Genomic DNA, 18,659 nt, shown 5'->3' on the forward strand with positions numbered 1-18,659 from the left:
CCTGTTTAGTTGCTTAGGAAATACAGAGCAGTGAGCGCAGTGTAGCTACTGAGTTCAGATTTTATAATACCTAATTTTTCCTCTAATTCTTTTCAACTGTCTCTTGTTTTGTGTACCCATGTTTGTGGACCCTGTGTCTGTCTGCTTTAGCTTGGGCTTTTCCAGTGCTGGATCAGTCAGTTTATTGTATTCCTTACTCAGCATCTCGTAACTCACGCAAGTATCTACCTCCTAGCTATATTTGCATGTTACTTGGTCTGCTTGTCTGTGCCTGCAAATTTTAACCTTTTGTGGTTGCTCCTTTTGTCTGCACCCTTATGATTCACTTGCCTTCAGGACAGAATATGAGAACATACCTTTACATTTTGACCTCCAAGCAATATGTTGGAGATGAACGCCATTATAACTATCTTAATGAAAGAGATCAGTGATGGTTATTTCAACTTAAAGAACTTTTGTCATGACAGAACTTGGGGGTTGCAATTGCTGATGTCTACTTCTTAAAATGCTGGTGGTTTGGCTTTTGTGTTGGCCCTTTGGCTTCAATGCTTTCTGATGTTTTTGTGTGTAACAAGTATGCCATTGTATCAGTACATTTGACTCGCATGATTCACGTGCTTTGTTATGGGAATTTTCTGGGTCAATGATTTGAAAAGTTATGAAGCCAGAGACAGCCAGGCAACTAGCATTTTTAGACTCAAAAATTGCAGCCCTCTTTTTAAAGCTGAACTCCAGGTATGGTTTTTATTGCACAATTACAATTACACTGGTCCTAGATGAACCACTTTAAGTGTACCTATTCCATATCTGTTGGACCACTATGGAAGCAGAGAACCATTGTTGTAGTCGATGCTACTACAGTGATTGCTGCAGTCTTCTGGATCCGGAGCCCGAGTCAATACTCTTCTGCATAGTGACAGCAGACTTGCTCGCTTGGTACAACTGCCATTCACAGAATGCTTTGTATTTTTTCCAGTGAATACAAGTCATTCTCTGATTGGACAAGATGATGTCATAATCTCCCTTTTGTTAAGGCAGAGATTGCCTCTTGGCCATGGCGATCACTGTTGTAACAACAACTAATACATTGATTCTCTGTTTCCACACCAGTCCAATAGACACAGATTATGCATCTTGGCATTCGTCAATGCTGAACCAATGTAACTATGCAATAAAAACCACACGTAGAGATCAGCTTTAAGTAGAAGCTGATTAACCGATTAGTATTTCTCTGGCTGTGAAAGGGAAACTGGAGGGTTCAGAGGAAACCAGACATGTTGTTGTTATCTGGAAGAGAGCTTGTTCCTTTTTAAAAACCGACTTACTGGCTGGATCATCAGTCAAAAATAGTTTAAAAAAGAAAACTAATGCAGCCATTCATCTAGGAATTGGTAAGCTGTAAAATAATGGTTACTTTTGGGTAGTGGTGTCCCGAGGCAGGTGCGGGGGGTGAGGTCCGCACCAGGTGACACTGACCGCGTGGGGTGACACCGGACCCGCTCCACAAAAAGGTAAGTTGTAAAGCAAGCCGACGATCCCCGCAGGATGGATCCGATCGGCTTTCTTTACAACTTACCTTTTCTTGGAGCGGGTCTGGTGTCACCCCATATAGGTTGCATGCCGATCCTGCGGGGATCATCGGCATGCAACCTATACGGTGTGACACCAGTGTAATGGCAAGATGTGTCTCCCATGTAGATGTCCCCCCTGAAGCAACTGCGCATGTACAGAGATTTCAGAGGTTTCAGGCAGATCAATCGATGATAGAACTAATACTATCATCAACTGATCTGCCTGAAACCGGGACAAGCGCAGTTGCTTCAGGGGAGACACATCTTGCCGCTACACCCGGACCCATTTCAAGAAAGGTAAGTTGTAAAGAAAGCCGACGATCCCCGCAGGATGGATCGGATCTGCTGATTGAGCATAATGGATTGGAGTCCGATCCATTATGCTCAATCTGCAGATCCAATCCATTCTGCGAGGATCGTCAGAGGGGGTGTCACCAAGTGTTACCGCACCGGGTGACACCAACCCTAGGGACGCCTCTGCTTTTGGGTTTAGTACCGCTTTAAGCCCAGCAACTAAGTGGATAGAAATTCTATTTAAGTAGTATTTAACATCTCTCTCCACTGGATTTTTATGAAATTTAAAAAGAGGTCAGGTGTGGTAGAGACTCTGGTATGTATGTAATTGATAAAAGTAATAGCATTTAGTTTAATTGCTTGATGTTTGACAGAATTATCCCGATTGTTATAAATTCTCTTTAATTTTGTTGTATTGTCTCTGATTAAATAAAATTCTTATCTTTGAACATGCTATATGATATCTTGTGACTTGGTTAGACATATTCTTCATAAGGGGCTGATGTGGCTTCTATATTACTTGGTTGCGACATGGTTTTTAAATGTCTTGCTTCCTGCCAACCACAGATCAGTGTATAATGCAATCGCATCATCCACGGCGAGGCATTTTTTTTTTTTTTTTTTTTTTTTAATTCAGCATTTGAGTTGTGGGTTTGCACAGCAATGTCTTTGTTTTGCTTGGCAGTGGACATCATTTATTTTATGATACAGTTTCTGTTGGGAGTGGTGCATCCTATGTGCAATTGAAAAAGTATAAAGCAGGCACGTCAAAGTAGTGCTCTTAGTGCGCCACAGGTTTTACCTTGATTCAGTTAAGAGTCCATCACTTTCCAGAGCCCCATGTCAATGTAGAATAAGGCTGGTAAACATAAGTATCTGTAGGGTTCCCAATCCCCTTCCAAATTCCGATTATTTTAGAACCTCTCAAACATGCTATGCTACTACTTGATGAATTAAATCAAGTTGATTGAATTGATGTCTCTCAGCAGCACCTAGAAGCCATGATGATGTAGGTGAATGTACTGACTTGTTCATTTGCATTGCATGCATTCAGCAATACCTGTGTACTGTAGATTGGGGGTCAGCAACCTTCTAGATCACAATATACCAGTAGATTGTAACCAGGTGGGCTTGCTGTCCTGCCATCTCAAAGCATCAAACAGAGTGCAATGCAGAGGGACTACCTGTAAAGTTGAAGCTGTAGTAGGGAGCAAGAGGTGATTAAGCTCATGCCTTCGCTATAGTGCTGGTTTCGGTCCCATGCAAAGTGATACCAACTGCACTCCACCGCTTATCCTGGCTACCGGTCTCCAGAGTGGTGTCAGCAGTAGGAAAGAAATTTTCAGGCCAGTGTGAAGCAATACACTGGGCTTAAAAAAAATTAATAGAAAAGATTCCTAGTGCTAAATCCTGCTGAAAACTAAAGAAAAAAAGCCAAGCAATAAGTACTGCAAAATTATTGGATTGTTTGGGCACAGTAAGAGACCATACAGTAAAATACATACAGCCATTTATTGACATAAGAGTCATATATTCAATAGGACTCATATTACGAACCTACCCCAAAAAGGGGCCAAGAAAAGAAAAACATAATTAGTAAAAAAGTGCCTTCCTTGCATACGTGTTGATCACGAAGTACATAAATACAATAATTAACATACAAATTATGAAAGCATTGTCAACGCGTTTCGCCTGTGCATTTGGCTTCTTCAGGACTGTAACTTGAATGTAAGGGAGATTAGTGCTACTGCATGTAAAACTATACAAATTAAGTATACAAACACGCACATAGAAATACATATAATCAGAAAATATATGTTAGGCTTACGTGGAGATATGGCGGATCAGCGGCAAGGAAGTCTGGAGAGCAGGCATAGGAGGCCAGAGCGCGAGGCGGACCAAAAGAGACTCAAAGGCCAAATATAGTATGAAAAAATCCTACAGTGGGAAATATAGAAGACTCCACCAGCAGGTAACATAGACATCCCAAAAATGCATGAATAAAACAGATATAAATTGGCCAGTACTCACAACAGTCATACAAACTATCCACTTCCAGCAAGGGCATAGGAACCCCACATACACAAAAATGGGAATAATCACAAGTGGGGGCTTGTTGAGACATTGCTAGGCTTGCAAAATAACCATGTATTCATGGAATAGAGTAATTAGAGATGATGTACTTGCCATATCAGAAGAACAAAAAAACCCACCTGTATGGTACGCTAGCAGTAAAAAGTCAGGTACTTAAACAAGCCAGGGTCTCAAATATAACCATACAATATAGGAACCAAATAAAGTGGCAAGATGAAACCAGCCAATGGTATAGGCAATGTACCTCATTTGACTATTATTATACCATTAGCTGGATTCATCTTGCCACTTTATTTGGCAAAATGGTCAAAAAATATATATATTTTTTTCAAAATTGTCAGTCTTTTTTTTTTTATAGCGCAAAAAATAAAAAGCGCACAGGCGATCAAATATCACCAATAAAAGCTCTATTTGTAGGGGAAAAAAGGACATCCATTTCATTGGGGTGCAGCGTTGCATGACTGCGAAATTGTCAGTTAAAGTACCGTAACTCAAAAAATGGCCTGGTCAGGAAGGGGGGTAAATCCTCTGGTCACGATTGGCAGTCGGTAGCACCCACCAAAAGCAAGAGAGGGTTTAATTCCTGCTGTGGCATGTGTACACCTTTGGCTGTTGCCTCAGTAGCTATTGGGGGTGATTAAACTGCAGGGTTTTACCACCCCCCAAATTTGTGTGAACGAGACCTGAGAGTGCTGTTTCTGAATTCAACTAAAGGCTCATTTACAAGTGCAAACTGCACTGCTGCTCCTCTGAAAAGTGATCCAAGTGTGTTTGACAGGTGGTGAGTTGACGATATGTTGCCTCCTCACCACCCAATTTTAACCCATGATTGCCGTGCAATGCAAACTATTGCGACACGGTAGTACTGCAATTAAAGGTTTAAATCAGGTGCAAAAAGGCGATGCTGTGTAGGTCATCTTTGACTTCTCCCATGTTGTTCAGGTAGATCTCCACCTCTTTAAGGTTGCCTACCTCTGCTATGGACTCTAAGGGGTTGATTTACTAAAGGCCAATAGACTTTGCACTTTGCAAGTGCAGTTGCTCTCATTTTCCCCAGAGCTTGGTGAGTGTGGTGAAGCTCTGTTGATTTCCATCATCCAATCATGTGCAAGCAAAAATGCTTTGTTTCTTTTTCTTTTTTGCTTGCGCCTGATTGGGTATTCTTTACAAAGTGAAACTTCACACTAAGCTCTGGGGAAAATGAGTGCAACTGTACTTGCAAAATGCCCAGCCTAGTTTCCTTTAGTAAGTCAACACGCAGGAATCTTCCATTTAATCTTTGCCATCAGTCATTGCTTCTGTCCTTGAACAGCACTGATTACTGAGAAATCCTGACTTGTGGTTCCCACAGACTCCTGTATACATAGGCCCTTGGCATTCCTCTTTGGACACTGTTAATTACGCAGTGGTTCCCTTGGAGTGCCATTTATTCTTTTATTGCCCTGTAAGAAGCATTATGAGGCTGATGCTGGAAATACCGCTTCAATGCAAGAACATTTCTGTGTCGCACATTACCACTACTATGGCATTTGCTTTTACTTTGTCTGTTGAACATATTTTCATGTTCAGCAGTTTCACTCTTTTTGCACTCGCTGTCTTGTTATTTCATAGTGAGCAAGTGATGCACAAGCTGAACCATTGCATTTTGCAAACAATCAGTACTCTTGTCCTTATTTAAAGAAAAAAATGCATTACTTTATAATTATACATTGTTTTTAAAGTCTGCTTTTGTGGTATAGAATATTGAAGCTTTTGCATCACTTTTAACACGGCTGTCACAGTTCATGTGTGTTAAAGGATTAAAGGCACATTTAGATGGGCTAGGAGCTGAATCTTGCAGTTGCAGCTCACCTCTGCGCACTTTCTAGAGAGAACATGGGCAGATTTTCTCTGTGGATAAATGGAGTTGTTGTTCAAACAGCATAAATGAGCACAGAGATGCACATCAGCAGTTAGAAAATGTAGGGGAGTGCCTCCTTGCACATGCCATTATTTTGCTGGTGCTCATTGAACTGAATCTGAATGACAGCCCTATTCATCCTTGGCAATGAATTGACCTCTCAGTGGAATAGAAAATCCTATCTAGCTGCTGAAGAATTGCAGAGTGCTGAGCTTGCGTCTTCAAGACACAGTTTGCTGCTTATACAAATAAAGCCCAACTTGTGATTAATATCAATTATATTTATTTTCTATCATCTTTCTCAGTTCCCAGTCCACTTGAAATCAATGGCAGTAAAAAGAAGAAAAAACTCCTAGCACCCAACCTAAGTCTAACACTGGATCGCAGTGATGGCTCCATCTTATCTGAGGATTTAGATGAAAGTGGAGACTTGGATTTAGATGATCTAGATACTCCATCGGAGAACAGCAATGAATTTGAATGGGAAGGTAAAAATGAATGATCTGCCAATTTGTACTGCAGCAACGACTATAAATTACTCTTGTATATTTCTTATAACTATTATTTCTAGTCTTTATGTGTGTCTTCTTCTGATAGTAAGCTGTACTAAAAAGTATATCATTCAATATGAACAGCACTATTCTATAGTAGCAGTACAGCTCGTCCTAGTCGGTTGCATTTAGAAGATAACCTTAGCGTGGGAAGGATTCGATATTGTGTGCAGACATATTTCATTACTTTAAAAAAATCTCTATTTTGGAGCCAGTTGATCCCTTCTCTGTGGGAAAAAAGCCATAACAGCATCATTGAAGGTGTTGTGAAACAACCAATTTGCTGAAAAGGTATTCTTAAATGTTAATGCACTGGTTTCGCTTACCCCTTACGTGACAGGTTAGCTTTGCAGCAGAAAGAAGTAAGAGTCTGGCACCAAAGTGTATTCTAAACTATTCGTATAAAACTGCATGAATACCTTTTCCATTGTACATTAGAGATACAGGAATAATGAAACTGTTGGGATATACTGCCAACCTCAGGAGGATTGGACACTGGCAAACAGAAAAGTTGTAAGCCCGGTCCATTATAACCCCTCCTACGCAGCACGTGTCTAGGAAGATGTATATCTTTTCTCTGTTTTGCTGCGAAAAGTTTAACCTCTTTGTAAGCCATTTTTGTTCTTTAGCCATGATTACCTCTTTCTTCAGTTAGGATTTTTCTACAAGCTGTTTTAAACTAGTTTCTGTATGGAGCTGTCTGGATTGGCATTTCCTCGGGAATAAATTCAACCCGTTGGACTGGAGAATTTTGGGGTTGCACTGGAATGTGACCTTTGGGCACTGAGCTCTGTATTGTGGTACTTTAAATACCTTTTGTGTTCTGTTATCGCAGAACGCTTTCTGGGTCAAGACCCATGGCACAGCCTCTGGCATAATCCAGGCTCTAAAGACTGAATGAAGCCAGTCAGGCTGAAGCATTGATGGCTATATCAGTGTTTGCACTGCTGAACACCTTTTCAAGTTCTCATCACTGCTGTTTTTTTTTTCAAGAAGTGCAAAAGCTGAGGGATAGAGTACCAATGTTATCTGTTAGGTAGGAGGCTGTGCCCGCACAATGCTCTTTCCTGCCATTCAGCCTTGAAGCTCCCTCCCTCTTCCGTTTCTGCTCCTGAAGCACAATGTGGATTCCTAGACTTGTTCCACTGCCAGCCCACCGTGACTTGTTTGCTGGGAGATATAAAAGGTGCAGAGAGCCTCCAGTACAGTATCTCAAGGTGATAACCAAAGGTCCTAAGAATTGGAGACGACCACAAGGGTACCAACCCTGAAGTCCGCTAGACTGAACAAGAGAATGTTATGGTGCACAGAGGTACCCCTACAAAAGTAGGCAGTAATGGTGGCAAGCTACAACCCCAGACTAATGCATGTAATGTCAGAGGGCAGGAGGATGGGCAGGACTCATCCACTAAAACACTTGGAGAATTCATAAACCTCGTAGGTGAAGGTCTTACAGCACCAAAGTGATGTCCAACAGAGTCAAAGTCAAGGGACATAGGATTCCTCAAGGAAACGGGAACCAACTGCTCTGGGACACCAGGTTCAATTCTACCACATTAACCCTATGAGCCAGAAGGTTCACATCCAAAATCAAGCTCCCAGATACTAATGGGGAAGCTGCAGAAGACGAAGAGAGTGAGTATATTAAAAAGCTGAGCATTAGATTTGCCACTTATCAGGGAATAGGCGAATGGCGCAACATTCCAATGAACTGAGAAATTGCAAAGCAAAGGAAATTATCTTCTATAAAAACTAGGGGACGTTTAAGGCACCGTACTTACATCACAAAGCAGTTTGTATAAACAAAGTATGTATTATATCTCATTTAAAATGGGAAAATACATAACCAACGTGCAGAAAATATTTTGACATGTAATTACTCATCAACTTTTATAAAATCACATAGATGCATGTCTGGTGGTGTTTCCTTCTGAAGAATGCCGACGCGCTTTGCAGTTCACATTTGCTTCATCAAGGACCTCTAAAAAGTTTAAAATATAATTTTGACAGTATAGGTAGCAATATAATTATCAATTTTATAAACATAGTATGTACTAATCATTTACAGCTTACCACAGCATCAGTTAACACCATCTAATGACCATCAGTTCTTGAGAGGAAGCTACACATAAGGCCTCAGAAGCCCAACCCCTGAATAGTACAGGGGAGGGTAAGCCAGACACTGGGCCGAATAGAGGGGAGGGAAGGCGAAGACTGCCACCAACCACACGCTTCCAGCTACAATATAATACACAGAGTAGGCACTCTAAGTATAACAATTCCACACAGAAAATAAAAGTGAGTGGAGGAAAAGAGGTAAGGTGAGGGATCAAAAGTCATTAATAATAGAAATACCAATTATAAGTACACCCGTACCTTTTACCCTTTTATATAAACGGCCGGACGGTGGCAGTGCAGGGTCGGGTGGCTGTTTATAAACGGCCTCCCCATCCCCTGCTTGTACGCGCTCCCTAGGAGCGCGCAGCACCGCAATCCAGTCCCCACTGTGTCCTCCGGACACAGTGGAACACCAATCGTCATACAGGACTCTGTGCGAGGTCCATATCATGTGATCACTGATTGGCCACTCAGTGATCACATGCAGAGTATTAAGCAAGATGTCACTTCTGACATCATTGCTTACTATGTGTGAAATCTGTGAATGATCACAGAGGTCACATGGTACAAGGCTGTTCACAACAGCCTTGTACCATGTGACAAGCAGTGAGCAATCACAGCTCACACAGTAGTTCTCAGTGGCTGCAAGAATGCAGCCAGAGAGAAGGAGAAATTATTGCTTTTACAGCCTTTATGGGTGTAAACGCAATCGGTGTAAAAAAAAAAAAAAAAATTCATCACCCCATACAAGTAGTACATTGTCACCATGGTGACACTGTACTGCTAGGGTGACAGTATTAAAAAAAAAAAAAAAAAAAAAAAATCTAAAAAGGAAAAAATAAAAATGTAAAAAAAATGTTTAAAAATTATCATTTTTGGTTATAAACTAATTTGGGTTTTTTTTTTTTCTACTAAAAAGATAACTGAATGCATTTTGGCCAAGATTTATGATGAAATATTATTTATTTGCAAAATTTTATGAGAAAAACACTTTTTTTTTTAAATGTTTGGACTTTTCATTTACATAGCAAAAAAAATAAAATCCCAGTGGTGAATAAATACCACCAAAATAAAGCTTTATCTGTCTCAAAAAAATGCTAAAAAATTCATATGGGTACAGTGTTGCATGACCGCGCAATTGTCATTCAAAGTGTGATAGCACGGAAAGCTGAAATTTGGCCTGGACAGGAAGGTGGTAAAAGTGTCCGGACTTGAGTAGTTAAGAACCGGAGCACAAATGCATTCTGTCTTAAATGGGGGCCCCCTATTATCATGGTGGCTCTAGAAATAACAGGAAAGGGACTAAAGATAATAATGAAAACATTACTTATAGGTACCTGTACCTTTTAAGAAGAGGAACATAGATGCTTCCTACCTTCTATGGACCCCCTATTATCATGATGGCTCTAAAAATAGTGGGAATGCAATTGTAAAGCCCTCTTTCATGTATAGCAGCCCCCCCAATAGTCCTCCATAGAGAAGAGAGCACGGGAATCAATGCAAGCCCATGTGTACCACTACAGGCTAAACAAATCCATGCAACCATGGCCCTCAACTCTTCTCAAACACTGCCTGCCCTCCACAAAACAACGCCCCTCCAGTAACAGCACTTAGGGCTTACCAAGAATGGTAGTTCAGCCATTTTCTGGTAAGACTTGGAGGATGCAGCGAGATTCACCACCACCGCTGACTGAGTCACCAATTAGGACAAGGATCCTGCAGTGGCACACGCCATTGCCACCTCCTCCCCCCTAAATGGCCCCAGCAGACGAGATGCTGACACCTGCCATTATGCGACGCCAAGTTAGTGCATGACGTTACATCTGCTGCGGGCACCTAGCTATCGCACATGCACACTTAATCAGATCGCAATAGTCAACACAAACAATGGGTGGGAGCCCCAGGAATGAGCCCTCGCCCAAAGGGGGAGAGAATACCTCCCCATCAGCTGGATGCCCGAGTGTCCGACCTTAAAGAGCCCCATCTTCCAAGAACCCAGCCTGTATAAAGATTACATTATAACAAACAAGGATACATTCAACAATCTGCTTCTGAGACCTTATTATGGAATCCTTTCAAGAATTGACTGTCATTAGATCGTGTTAACTAATTTTGTGGTAAGCTGTAAACAATTAGTACATACTATGTTTATAAATTTTGATAATTGTATTGCCATGTGTTCTGTTAAAATTCTATTTTAAACTTTTTAGATGATCCCGTGATGTCCCTGATGTAGCAGATGTGAACTGGGAAGCATGTCAACATTCTTTAGTAGGACCCAATAGTCCTACATCTATGTGATTTTATAAGTTGATGATGTGTAATTACATGTTAAAAATTTTTTTTCACATTTTCACATGGTGGTCATTTTTTTTTTCCACCATTTTAATGAGATATAACAAATACTTTTGTTTTTACCAGTTGCATTGTGATTTAAGTACGGTGCCTTTAAAGTCCCCTAGTTTTGAAGGCAATTTCCTTCGTTTTGTTATTTCAATGTTAAAAAAGATAATCATCCAGCACCTTACATTTCCCTTTTAAAGGGCATAAAAAGGTCCACTGACCCACAGGATGTACACTTTGTCAGGGTTTTGAAATGAACAGCTTCTACTGTTGGTGACAGTTACTAACACATATGAGGGAGTAGTTAGAACTTTGCCCCTTTAAACAATTGACAGTGTGCTCTGTGGACATCAAGGATACCTAATTGCATGTTCCCATCTTTCGACTGCTTCAATGCTTCCTTAATTTTTCAGTGGGCACACAAGGTTACCAATTTGTTGCTCTTCCTGTTTGTCTCAAGTCCCCAAGGTGCTAGCTCCTGTACTTGCTACACTTTGCTTTTAGGGTATTCCTATAATGGAATATCTGGATGGCCTCCTACTGAGGGAACAGTCAGCACAGATTCACTGTCCAACAAACTGTTCAAACTCTGGAGGTTTGGGTTGATTCTGAGCCTCCTGAAGTCCACACTGGAACCAGTCACTTGGGAGTACCTATGTCTTTTCTTGGATACTTCTCGTCTGGTGCCTTCCTTTTATAGGAGAAACTCCAAACTCTCCACTTCCGTAACTGATTATTACAGTCCAAGAACGAGCCAACCAACCCTCCTCCTTTGCATCAGAGTTCTGGGTCTAATGGTGATATTTTTCAAAGCGTTTACATATTTTCAATTTCACTCCAGACTATTGTAAATCACAATTCTAACTGTATGGGGCAAGAACTCTCTGGATTTTTGCATGTGCTTGATCCCCAAATTTGAGCTTGTTCTGACCACCTAGTGGGTTATGGGGCCAGCCCTGGAGTCAAAGAAATCCTTCTTATGTTAAGGATAGGAACCTTCCCAGTTGGTTATCTTAAAGCGTTTGCAAGAATTTCTTAGCTTTCAAAAGTTTATCAAACCTGGAAATCTTCATTCTCACGGTGCGAGGCAGGGAGATTACATCCCAAAATATTCTCCTTGGGATGAATCCTGCATTTTCTCCCGTTTTTGGTCTGGAACAGCATTTTAGCCTTGAGTTCCATCAAGGGTCAAATCTCCTCTCTAGCTATTCTTATTCAAAGACTGCTTTCCTTTCACTTCTTAATGAAGTGCCTTCATACAGGTTGTCACTCACATTGTTCCCCAGTGATACAGTGGGCACTAAACCTGGTTATTTTTGTTCTTTAGAAACCCCTATTTGAACCTCTCCACCTCACCTGTCTAATCTCACTCAGAAGGTTGCCTTCCCTGTTGCCATCAGCCCTGCGAGAATCCTTTCTTGGGTTGGGGAGTCCAGATTGTCTTGAACCCTAAAGCCTCCTTAATGTACGATTAGGAAAACAGGATTTTTAACTTACCATAAAATTAATTTCCTGAGTACATTAAAGTGGTTGTAAACACAAAAAAAAAAAAATTGAAATGACCAGTCTACCTCACACAGCAAAGCAACAGAAGTCATCTGTCCCTAGTCTGCCAAAAAAGGAGCAGCCAGTCCTCTGAAATCCTCACTGCTTTCCTACAGTGAAAAAACCCAACACATGAGACTGTGACTCCTGTAACTGACAAACTAATTAGGAGTCAGCTCCAGCCTGAGGAGACTGAGAAAACCGTTATCCCCATAAATACTGGGCAGCATTTGAGGCACTGGAGACTGCAGACTTTCATAGGCTGGAGGGAGCTAAGCAACTGTTTGCAATTACTCAGCTGGACCCTGCTCTGTTGTGCTTATCTCTACTATGGGAGGAGGAGGGGGGATACATGCTTTCACAGGTCATCATTGTCAACTAATAGAAGCCAAAAAACCTCTCACAGATTTAACCCCAAAGCTCCCGGGGAGGGAGCCGAGCATTTGGATCACAACCCCTCAATGGCTGGGCACTTTTACTGTAGTGCCCTACTTTAAAGTACCGCCTGATAATTATACATTAAAAGTGGCCCTTCATTGAGGGGTTGAATGTGATCCTCCTGCTTGGCTTTCTCCCTGGCAGCTGTGGGAGGCCGATTGCTCCCCCCCCCCCCAGTTTATAATGATGACCTGTGAAAGCATGTATCCCCCCCTCCTCCTCTGTTAGTAGAGATAAGTGCAGTGTGTCGGCCCTGTATACTGTGTAATTCAAAAACTAGGCTATTTCGGGAGTGATCTGTGTGGATAACTCCGAGACCCGTGCCCCCTTCTCTCATGCTCATGCATGGGACTCCTAATTAGCCTGTCAGTCACAGGAGAGGGGGTGTGGCGACACAATCTTTTTTCATGTGTCGGGTTCTTTTACTGTAGGAAAGCAGAGAAATGACTGGCTGCTCCTTTCTTTGTCAGACTATGGACAAATGACTTCTGCTGTTATGCTGTGTGAGGTAGACTGGTCATTTCAATTTTGATTTTTTTTTTTGGGTTTACAACCACTTTGAGGGGCACGGGTCTCACAGTCTTGTTTTTAAGATCCACTCCTATTAATGCTTTACCACAAAACTGGAGCATGATTGAAGGAAAGGGGTTATACTGGGCTGTCCTATAGCTTTGTTTGTCAGTGTTCAGTCTCTTGAAATCAACCACCAGAATTATTTCATCCTGTGTCCCCTAGGCCTTATTCACATGGGCTAATAGGGGAGATCTGCAAATTCTAGTGGCAGGAATCTGTCGGTCACATTTAGTTGCAGCCACTCTGCCCCTTTGAATGAATGAATGACAATGTGACAGAGGTTGGGTATTTGCATTGGTTTGAATATTGAATTGTATTTTTTTTAATGCTCAACGGCTCATTGTCAGCATTGTGGATCACCTATTATACTAGACTGGATAGAATTTGTTAGTGATGCTTTAGCATGGTACAGACAAACATTTGAGAGTCATTGTTTCTGGAGTAAATTTGTCATAATAGGCCAACAAAAGATAATCCAAACAGATTAAATGGTTTGTTAACTTGTATAGTCTTTGCCCACTAAGTGAAGCAGTGTGGTGTGAATTTTATTTATCACTGTTTATCGAACAACTGACTAGCATTTAACTGTTATACGCTGTAAACCCAGTGAGCAAAAAACTACACAGGTAGACCTATCTTCTTAATAAATGTATTTTGTTCTGACAAGTTTAAAGTTGGTAAATCCTTAAAATTGTTTTAAAAGTGCATCAATAATGTTTAAGCTTTGGTTATATACACTGATCAGCCAGAACAATATGATCACTGGCCATTAAAGTGAATAACATTGATTAGCACATTACAGTGGCATCTGAAAGTGAGTGGGATATATTGGGCAGCAAGTGAACATGTCCCTGAAGTTGATGTGCTGAAAGCAGAAAAAATGGGCAAGCGTAACCATTTGACCCTTGTCAAAGTCAATCAAATCCTAACTACTAGAAGACTGGGTCCAAACAACTCTAAAATTTGTAGTTCTTGTGGGATGTTCCTAAACTGCAGTGGTCAGGGCCTACCAAAACCAGTCCAAGAAAGGAAAACTGGTGAACCCGCACCAATGCCAGAAGCACCCACAATGGGCACTTGAGCCTCAGAACTGGACCAGGGAGCAATGGAAGAAGGTGATCTGATGAATTTGAGAATGGTTCAAGAAACACAACTAGTGTGAAGTGTTGACTTGGCCTCCAAATTTTCCAGATCTCAGTCCAATCGAGCTTTTGTGGTATGTGCTGGAAAATCAAGTCCAATGCATGGAAATCCCAACTCGTAACTTACAGGTCATGGTTGAGAGGTCATAATGATGTGGCTGATTGGTGAAAACATATGAAATATGCTGTTCCCAGAGGTCCCTACAAAAAGAAAAGTAGTGAATGGAGTGGAATTAAAAACAAAATTGTTTTTGTTAGCGTGTGTGTAAAATAAATATATATTTATTTTTTCATACGTGTGTGTGTGTGTATATAATATGAATGATCTTTATATCATGTCAATTTGACAGATGACCTCCCAAAACCAAAAACTACTGAAGTACTTCCAAAGGGATCAATTCCAGAGTACACTGCTGCAGAAGAGAAGGAAGAGAGCAGACGCTGGCGTATGTTCAGGATTGGAGAACAGGATCACAGGGTGGACATGTCTGCTATAGAACCTTACAAAAAAGTTATCAGTCATGGAGGTGAGATCTTCTGGCCTGAAGACTGAAACCATTTCATGTTTTTAGGATGTATACACCTATTTTGAAAATAGGCTTAAGCAGATATTGGGTATAAATTTAAAGAGATGGCAGAAATGCAGATAATGCAACTGAGACCAAAAAAGCACCCCCGTAAAATAAGGGTATCTTACTTACTGTCTTACTTCTTATGACTCTGATCCCTGCGACACAGTAGTGAGTATCCTCACCTAGAACTGTAAGATGCTAATGTGGCTGCTAGTGGATTTAGCTCTGCAAAATCGCAAATTCAGAAACCTGGATGGCAAAACAGGTAGGTATTAATATAGTTATTATAAAAGGGTGCTTTTTATGTTACTTTTTTCGGCCCAGGGCGCTTTTCAGAAAACTGAGCCTGGGTGCTCCTACTTGGTATACGAATTATATTGTGCACTTTAAAACCAGGAAAGAGCAGGCACTTTTTAGGGAGCCTAATGCAGGGGTACACACAGAAGGTTTTTTTTTTTTTTGTTCAACCCAGCAGGCTAAACAATATTCGGACCATGTACAGTAGCCTTAAGAGTATGGGGCTAGCATTGTATTTAGGGCACTTCTGTATTCTGAGTTTTTTGCTCAAGATAACTTCCTTCTTGGTTCAAGGTAAGACCATTGCAAAATGTGGGTGATCCAATTTAGGAAAGGTCATGTTTAACATCTGTTTATAATTTTGGCTGTTCATGGTGAGCCGCCTTTGTTTGTTAATATGACAGCAGAGATTACATTTGTAGTTAGAAAAGTCATTTCAATTTTATGTACATGGTCCAAAAGGGGTAAACCTTGTAATTTTAGGCCTAGCTCCACCACAGCAGAGTTTATGTGATCAGAATTGGGTTCTCTAGCTAAGAATATTTGCTATACCTATAAATAATAAAACTAGCATAGCAAATTGAGACATGCATGCGTTAAAATATATCTAAACCCAAAAACAACATTGTGGTATATTGCAAATTATCACTCCTCCCATGTCGTGGCTACATTAGTCTTCAATGTTAAAGGTTTTGTAAAAAAACTAATAAATGCAAGACATTGCAATTATGATCAGTAAATTGTGGGTGCAGTGCCAGGCTCCTGCAGACTTCCTCCAGCTCCTTGTCTGTCCCAAGGTAATGGATTGTTCTGAGAGGTACCTCCTCCCACTTCTGCAGTACTCGCCTGGGTGAGAATTACGGAAGTTTGCATCCACTCCCCTCCCCCCTGCCGGCAACCTCCTAGGATTTATCACTTGTCCAAAGAGGCTGCGTGAACCAGCCTGACAGTGCAGTGGGATCTCGTGTATGCACATTGGCAGTCAGTTGTGAAACGGCAGTGTGTCACAACCTGCTCCCACAGCCAAAGTGGCGACATCTGGGATCTGTGTATACAAAAGATATATGGCACAAACCTTCAATGTAGGGAGAAATGGTAGTATAAATCACTAAATCACAATGAATAAAATAAAAGTATTTTATAAATCCATAATGTCCATTTCTTTATAAAAAAGCACCCTTTAGGCAGCTCCACCATGAGAATGGAATAAATCTGTTAGTGGCGCCCCCTTGTGTCCCCTTTCAGTCTAAGTGCAGTATTAAAAATTATTTTAATGAACTTAAGGTATTAAACTCACATGTATCAAAAGGTAACAAGCACTGTAAACTGGATGACTCCAGCAAGAGAGATCACCATCACTCCTGTGTCACATCAGCAGCGGTATGGACTCTGGCATTAGGTTGTACCAACAGCAGTGGAAGGAGCCAGGGCCGGTAGGATTTCTGCGCTTCAGAGGCACCAACTTCCAGGACCGTCGTTTGGTGCGAAACCTTACGTCACAAACCACTGTGGACCACACAACCGGAAGTTGCATCAGAGGAGTTGGATCCCGCAGCCTTCGTCGCCTGGGTAACGCGTTTCGGAGCGACGATAAGCTCTTTTTGTCAAACTTAACAGGCTAAGGCAGCAGTCATCTTTTATATTGGTGCTAAGGACTGGATGGGCTGGATACGGGTGGTATCAAGGGATCAAAAACATTCAAGAAGATCGGTAGAGCATGAGCAGAGCCCTTGCATACAATAAGTAAAAACAATCAGGGCACTACATATTGACAATGTGATATACAGTTAGTTCCATATATATTTGGACACAGGCACAATTTTATACTTTTGGCTCTGTATGCCACCAGAATAAATAAAAAATAAACAATCCAAATGAAATTTGAAGTGCAGACTTTCAGCTCTAATTCAAGGGGTTGAACATAAATATCAAGTACACAGTTCCTCCATTTTCATGGGCTCAAGTGTAATTGGACAAATTAATATAATCATAAATATAATGTTCTTTTTTTTTAAATATTTTGTTGAGAATCCTTTTTCTGGCAATGACTGCCTGGAACCCATGGACATTACCAAAGACTGGGTTTCCTCCTTTCTGATGCTTTGTCAGGCTCTAACTGCAGCTGTCTTCAGTTGTTCTTTGTGGGTCTTTCTGCCTTTTTAGTTTAGCCTTCAGCAAGTGAAATGCATGCTCAAATGGGTTGAGATCAGGTTATTGACTTGGCCATTGCAGAATATTCCACTTCTTTTCCTTCAAAAGCTCCTGGGTTGCTTTTGCAGTGTGTTTTGGATCATTGTCCATCTGTACTGTGAGGCGCCGTCCAATCAACTTTGCTGCATTTAGCTGAATCTGGGCTGACAGTATATCTCTAAACACTGCAGAATTCATCCGGCTGCTTCTGTCACATCATCAATAAACACCAGTGACCCAGTGCCACTGGAAGTCATGAATGCCCATGCCATCACATTGCCTCCACCATGTTTTACAGATGACGTTGTGTGCTTTGGATCATGAGCTGTTCCAAGCCTTCTCCACACTTTTCTTTCCATCATTCTGGTACAGATTAATCTTAGTTTCATCTGTCCAAAGAATGTTTTTCCAGAACTGGTCTGGCTTTTTTAGATTTTTTTTGTCAAAGTCTAATCTGGCTTTTCTATTCTTCAGGCTTATGAATGGTTTGCACCTTGTGGTGAACCCTCTGTATTTGCTCTCGTGAAGTCTTCTTTTGATTGTAGATTTTGACAATGATACGTCCACCTCTTGGAGAGTATCCTTCACTTGTCTGGATGTTGTGAATGGGATTTTCTTTACCATAGAGAGGATCCTGCTATCTTCCACCACTGTTGTCTTCTGTGGACGTCCATGCCTTTTTATGTTGCTGAGCTCACCAGTGCGTTCTTATTTCCTCAGAATGTACCAAACTGTTGATTTGGCCACTCCTAATGTTGCTGCTAATCTCTCTGATGGATTTTTTGAGTTTTTGAAGCCTTACAATGGCTTTTTTTGCTTGCATGGACAGCTCATTTGAACACATGATGTATGTTCACAGCAGTAGATCCCAAATGCAAATACCACACTTAGAATCAACTCCAGACCTTTTACCTGCTTAATTGATGAAGAAATAATGGAGTAGCCCACACCTGGCGATGACACAGCTTTTGATTCAATTGTCCATTTACTTTTGTTCCCTTGAAAAAGGGGAATGGCAACTCTTAAGAGCT

General features: G+C 41.1%; 1 protein-coding gene across 3 annotated transcripts in view; it reads left to right on the forward strand.

The window, feature by feature from the left end:
• The window catches only part of BNIP2 (BCL2 interacting protein 2), a 90,005-nt gene that overhangs the window by 41,193 nt on the left and 30,153 nt on the right, over window positions 1-18,659 (forward strand). For 2 of the 3 annotated variants that reach the window (XM_089652427.1, XM_089652428.1), the window contains exons 4-6: window positions 151-216; window positions 6,165-6,347; window positions 14,920-15,096. In XM_089652427.1, coding sequence (XP_089508553.1) covers window positions 151-216; window positions 6,165-6,347; window positions 14,920-15,096 — 426 coding nt within the window. The remainder of the gene's footprint in view (window positions 1-150; window positions 217-6,164; window positions 6,348-14,919; window positions 15,097-18,659) is intronic. The other variant, XM_089652429.1, reaches the window with a different exon arrangement.

Source organism: Staurois parvus, unplaced genomic scaffold, assembly GCF_062004578.1.
Source record: "Staurois parvus isolate SC_StPar_1 unplaced genomic scaffold, SC_StPar_1.0 ptg000682l, whole genome shotgun sequence".
NCBI lineage: Eukaryota > Metazoa > Chordata > Amphibia > Anura > Ranidae > Staurois > Staurois parvus.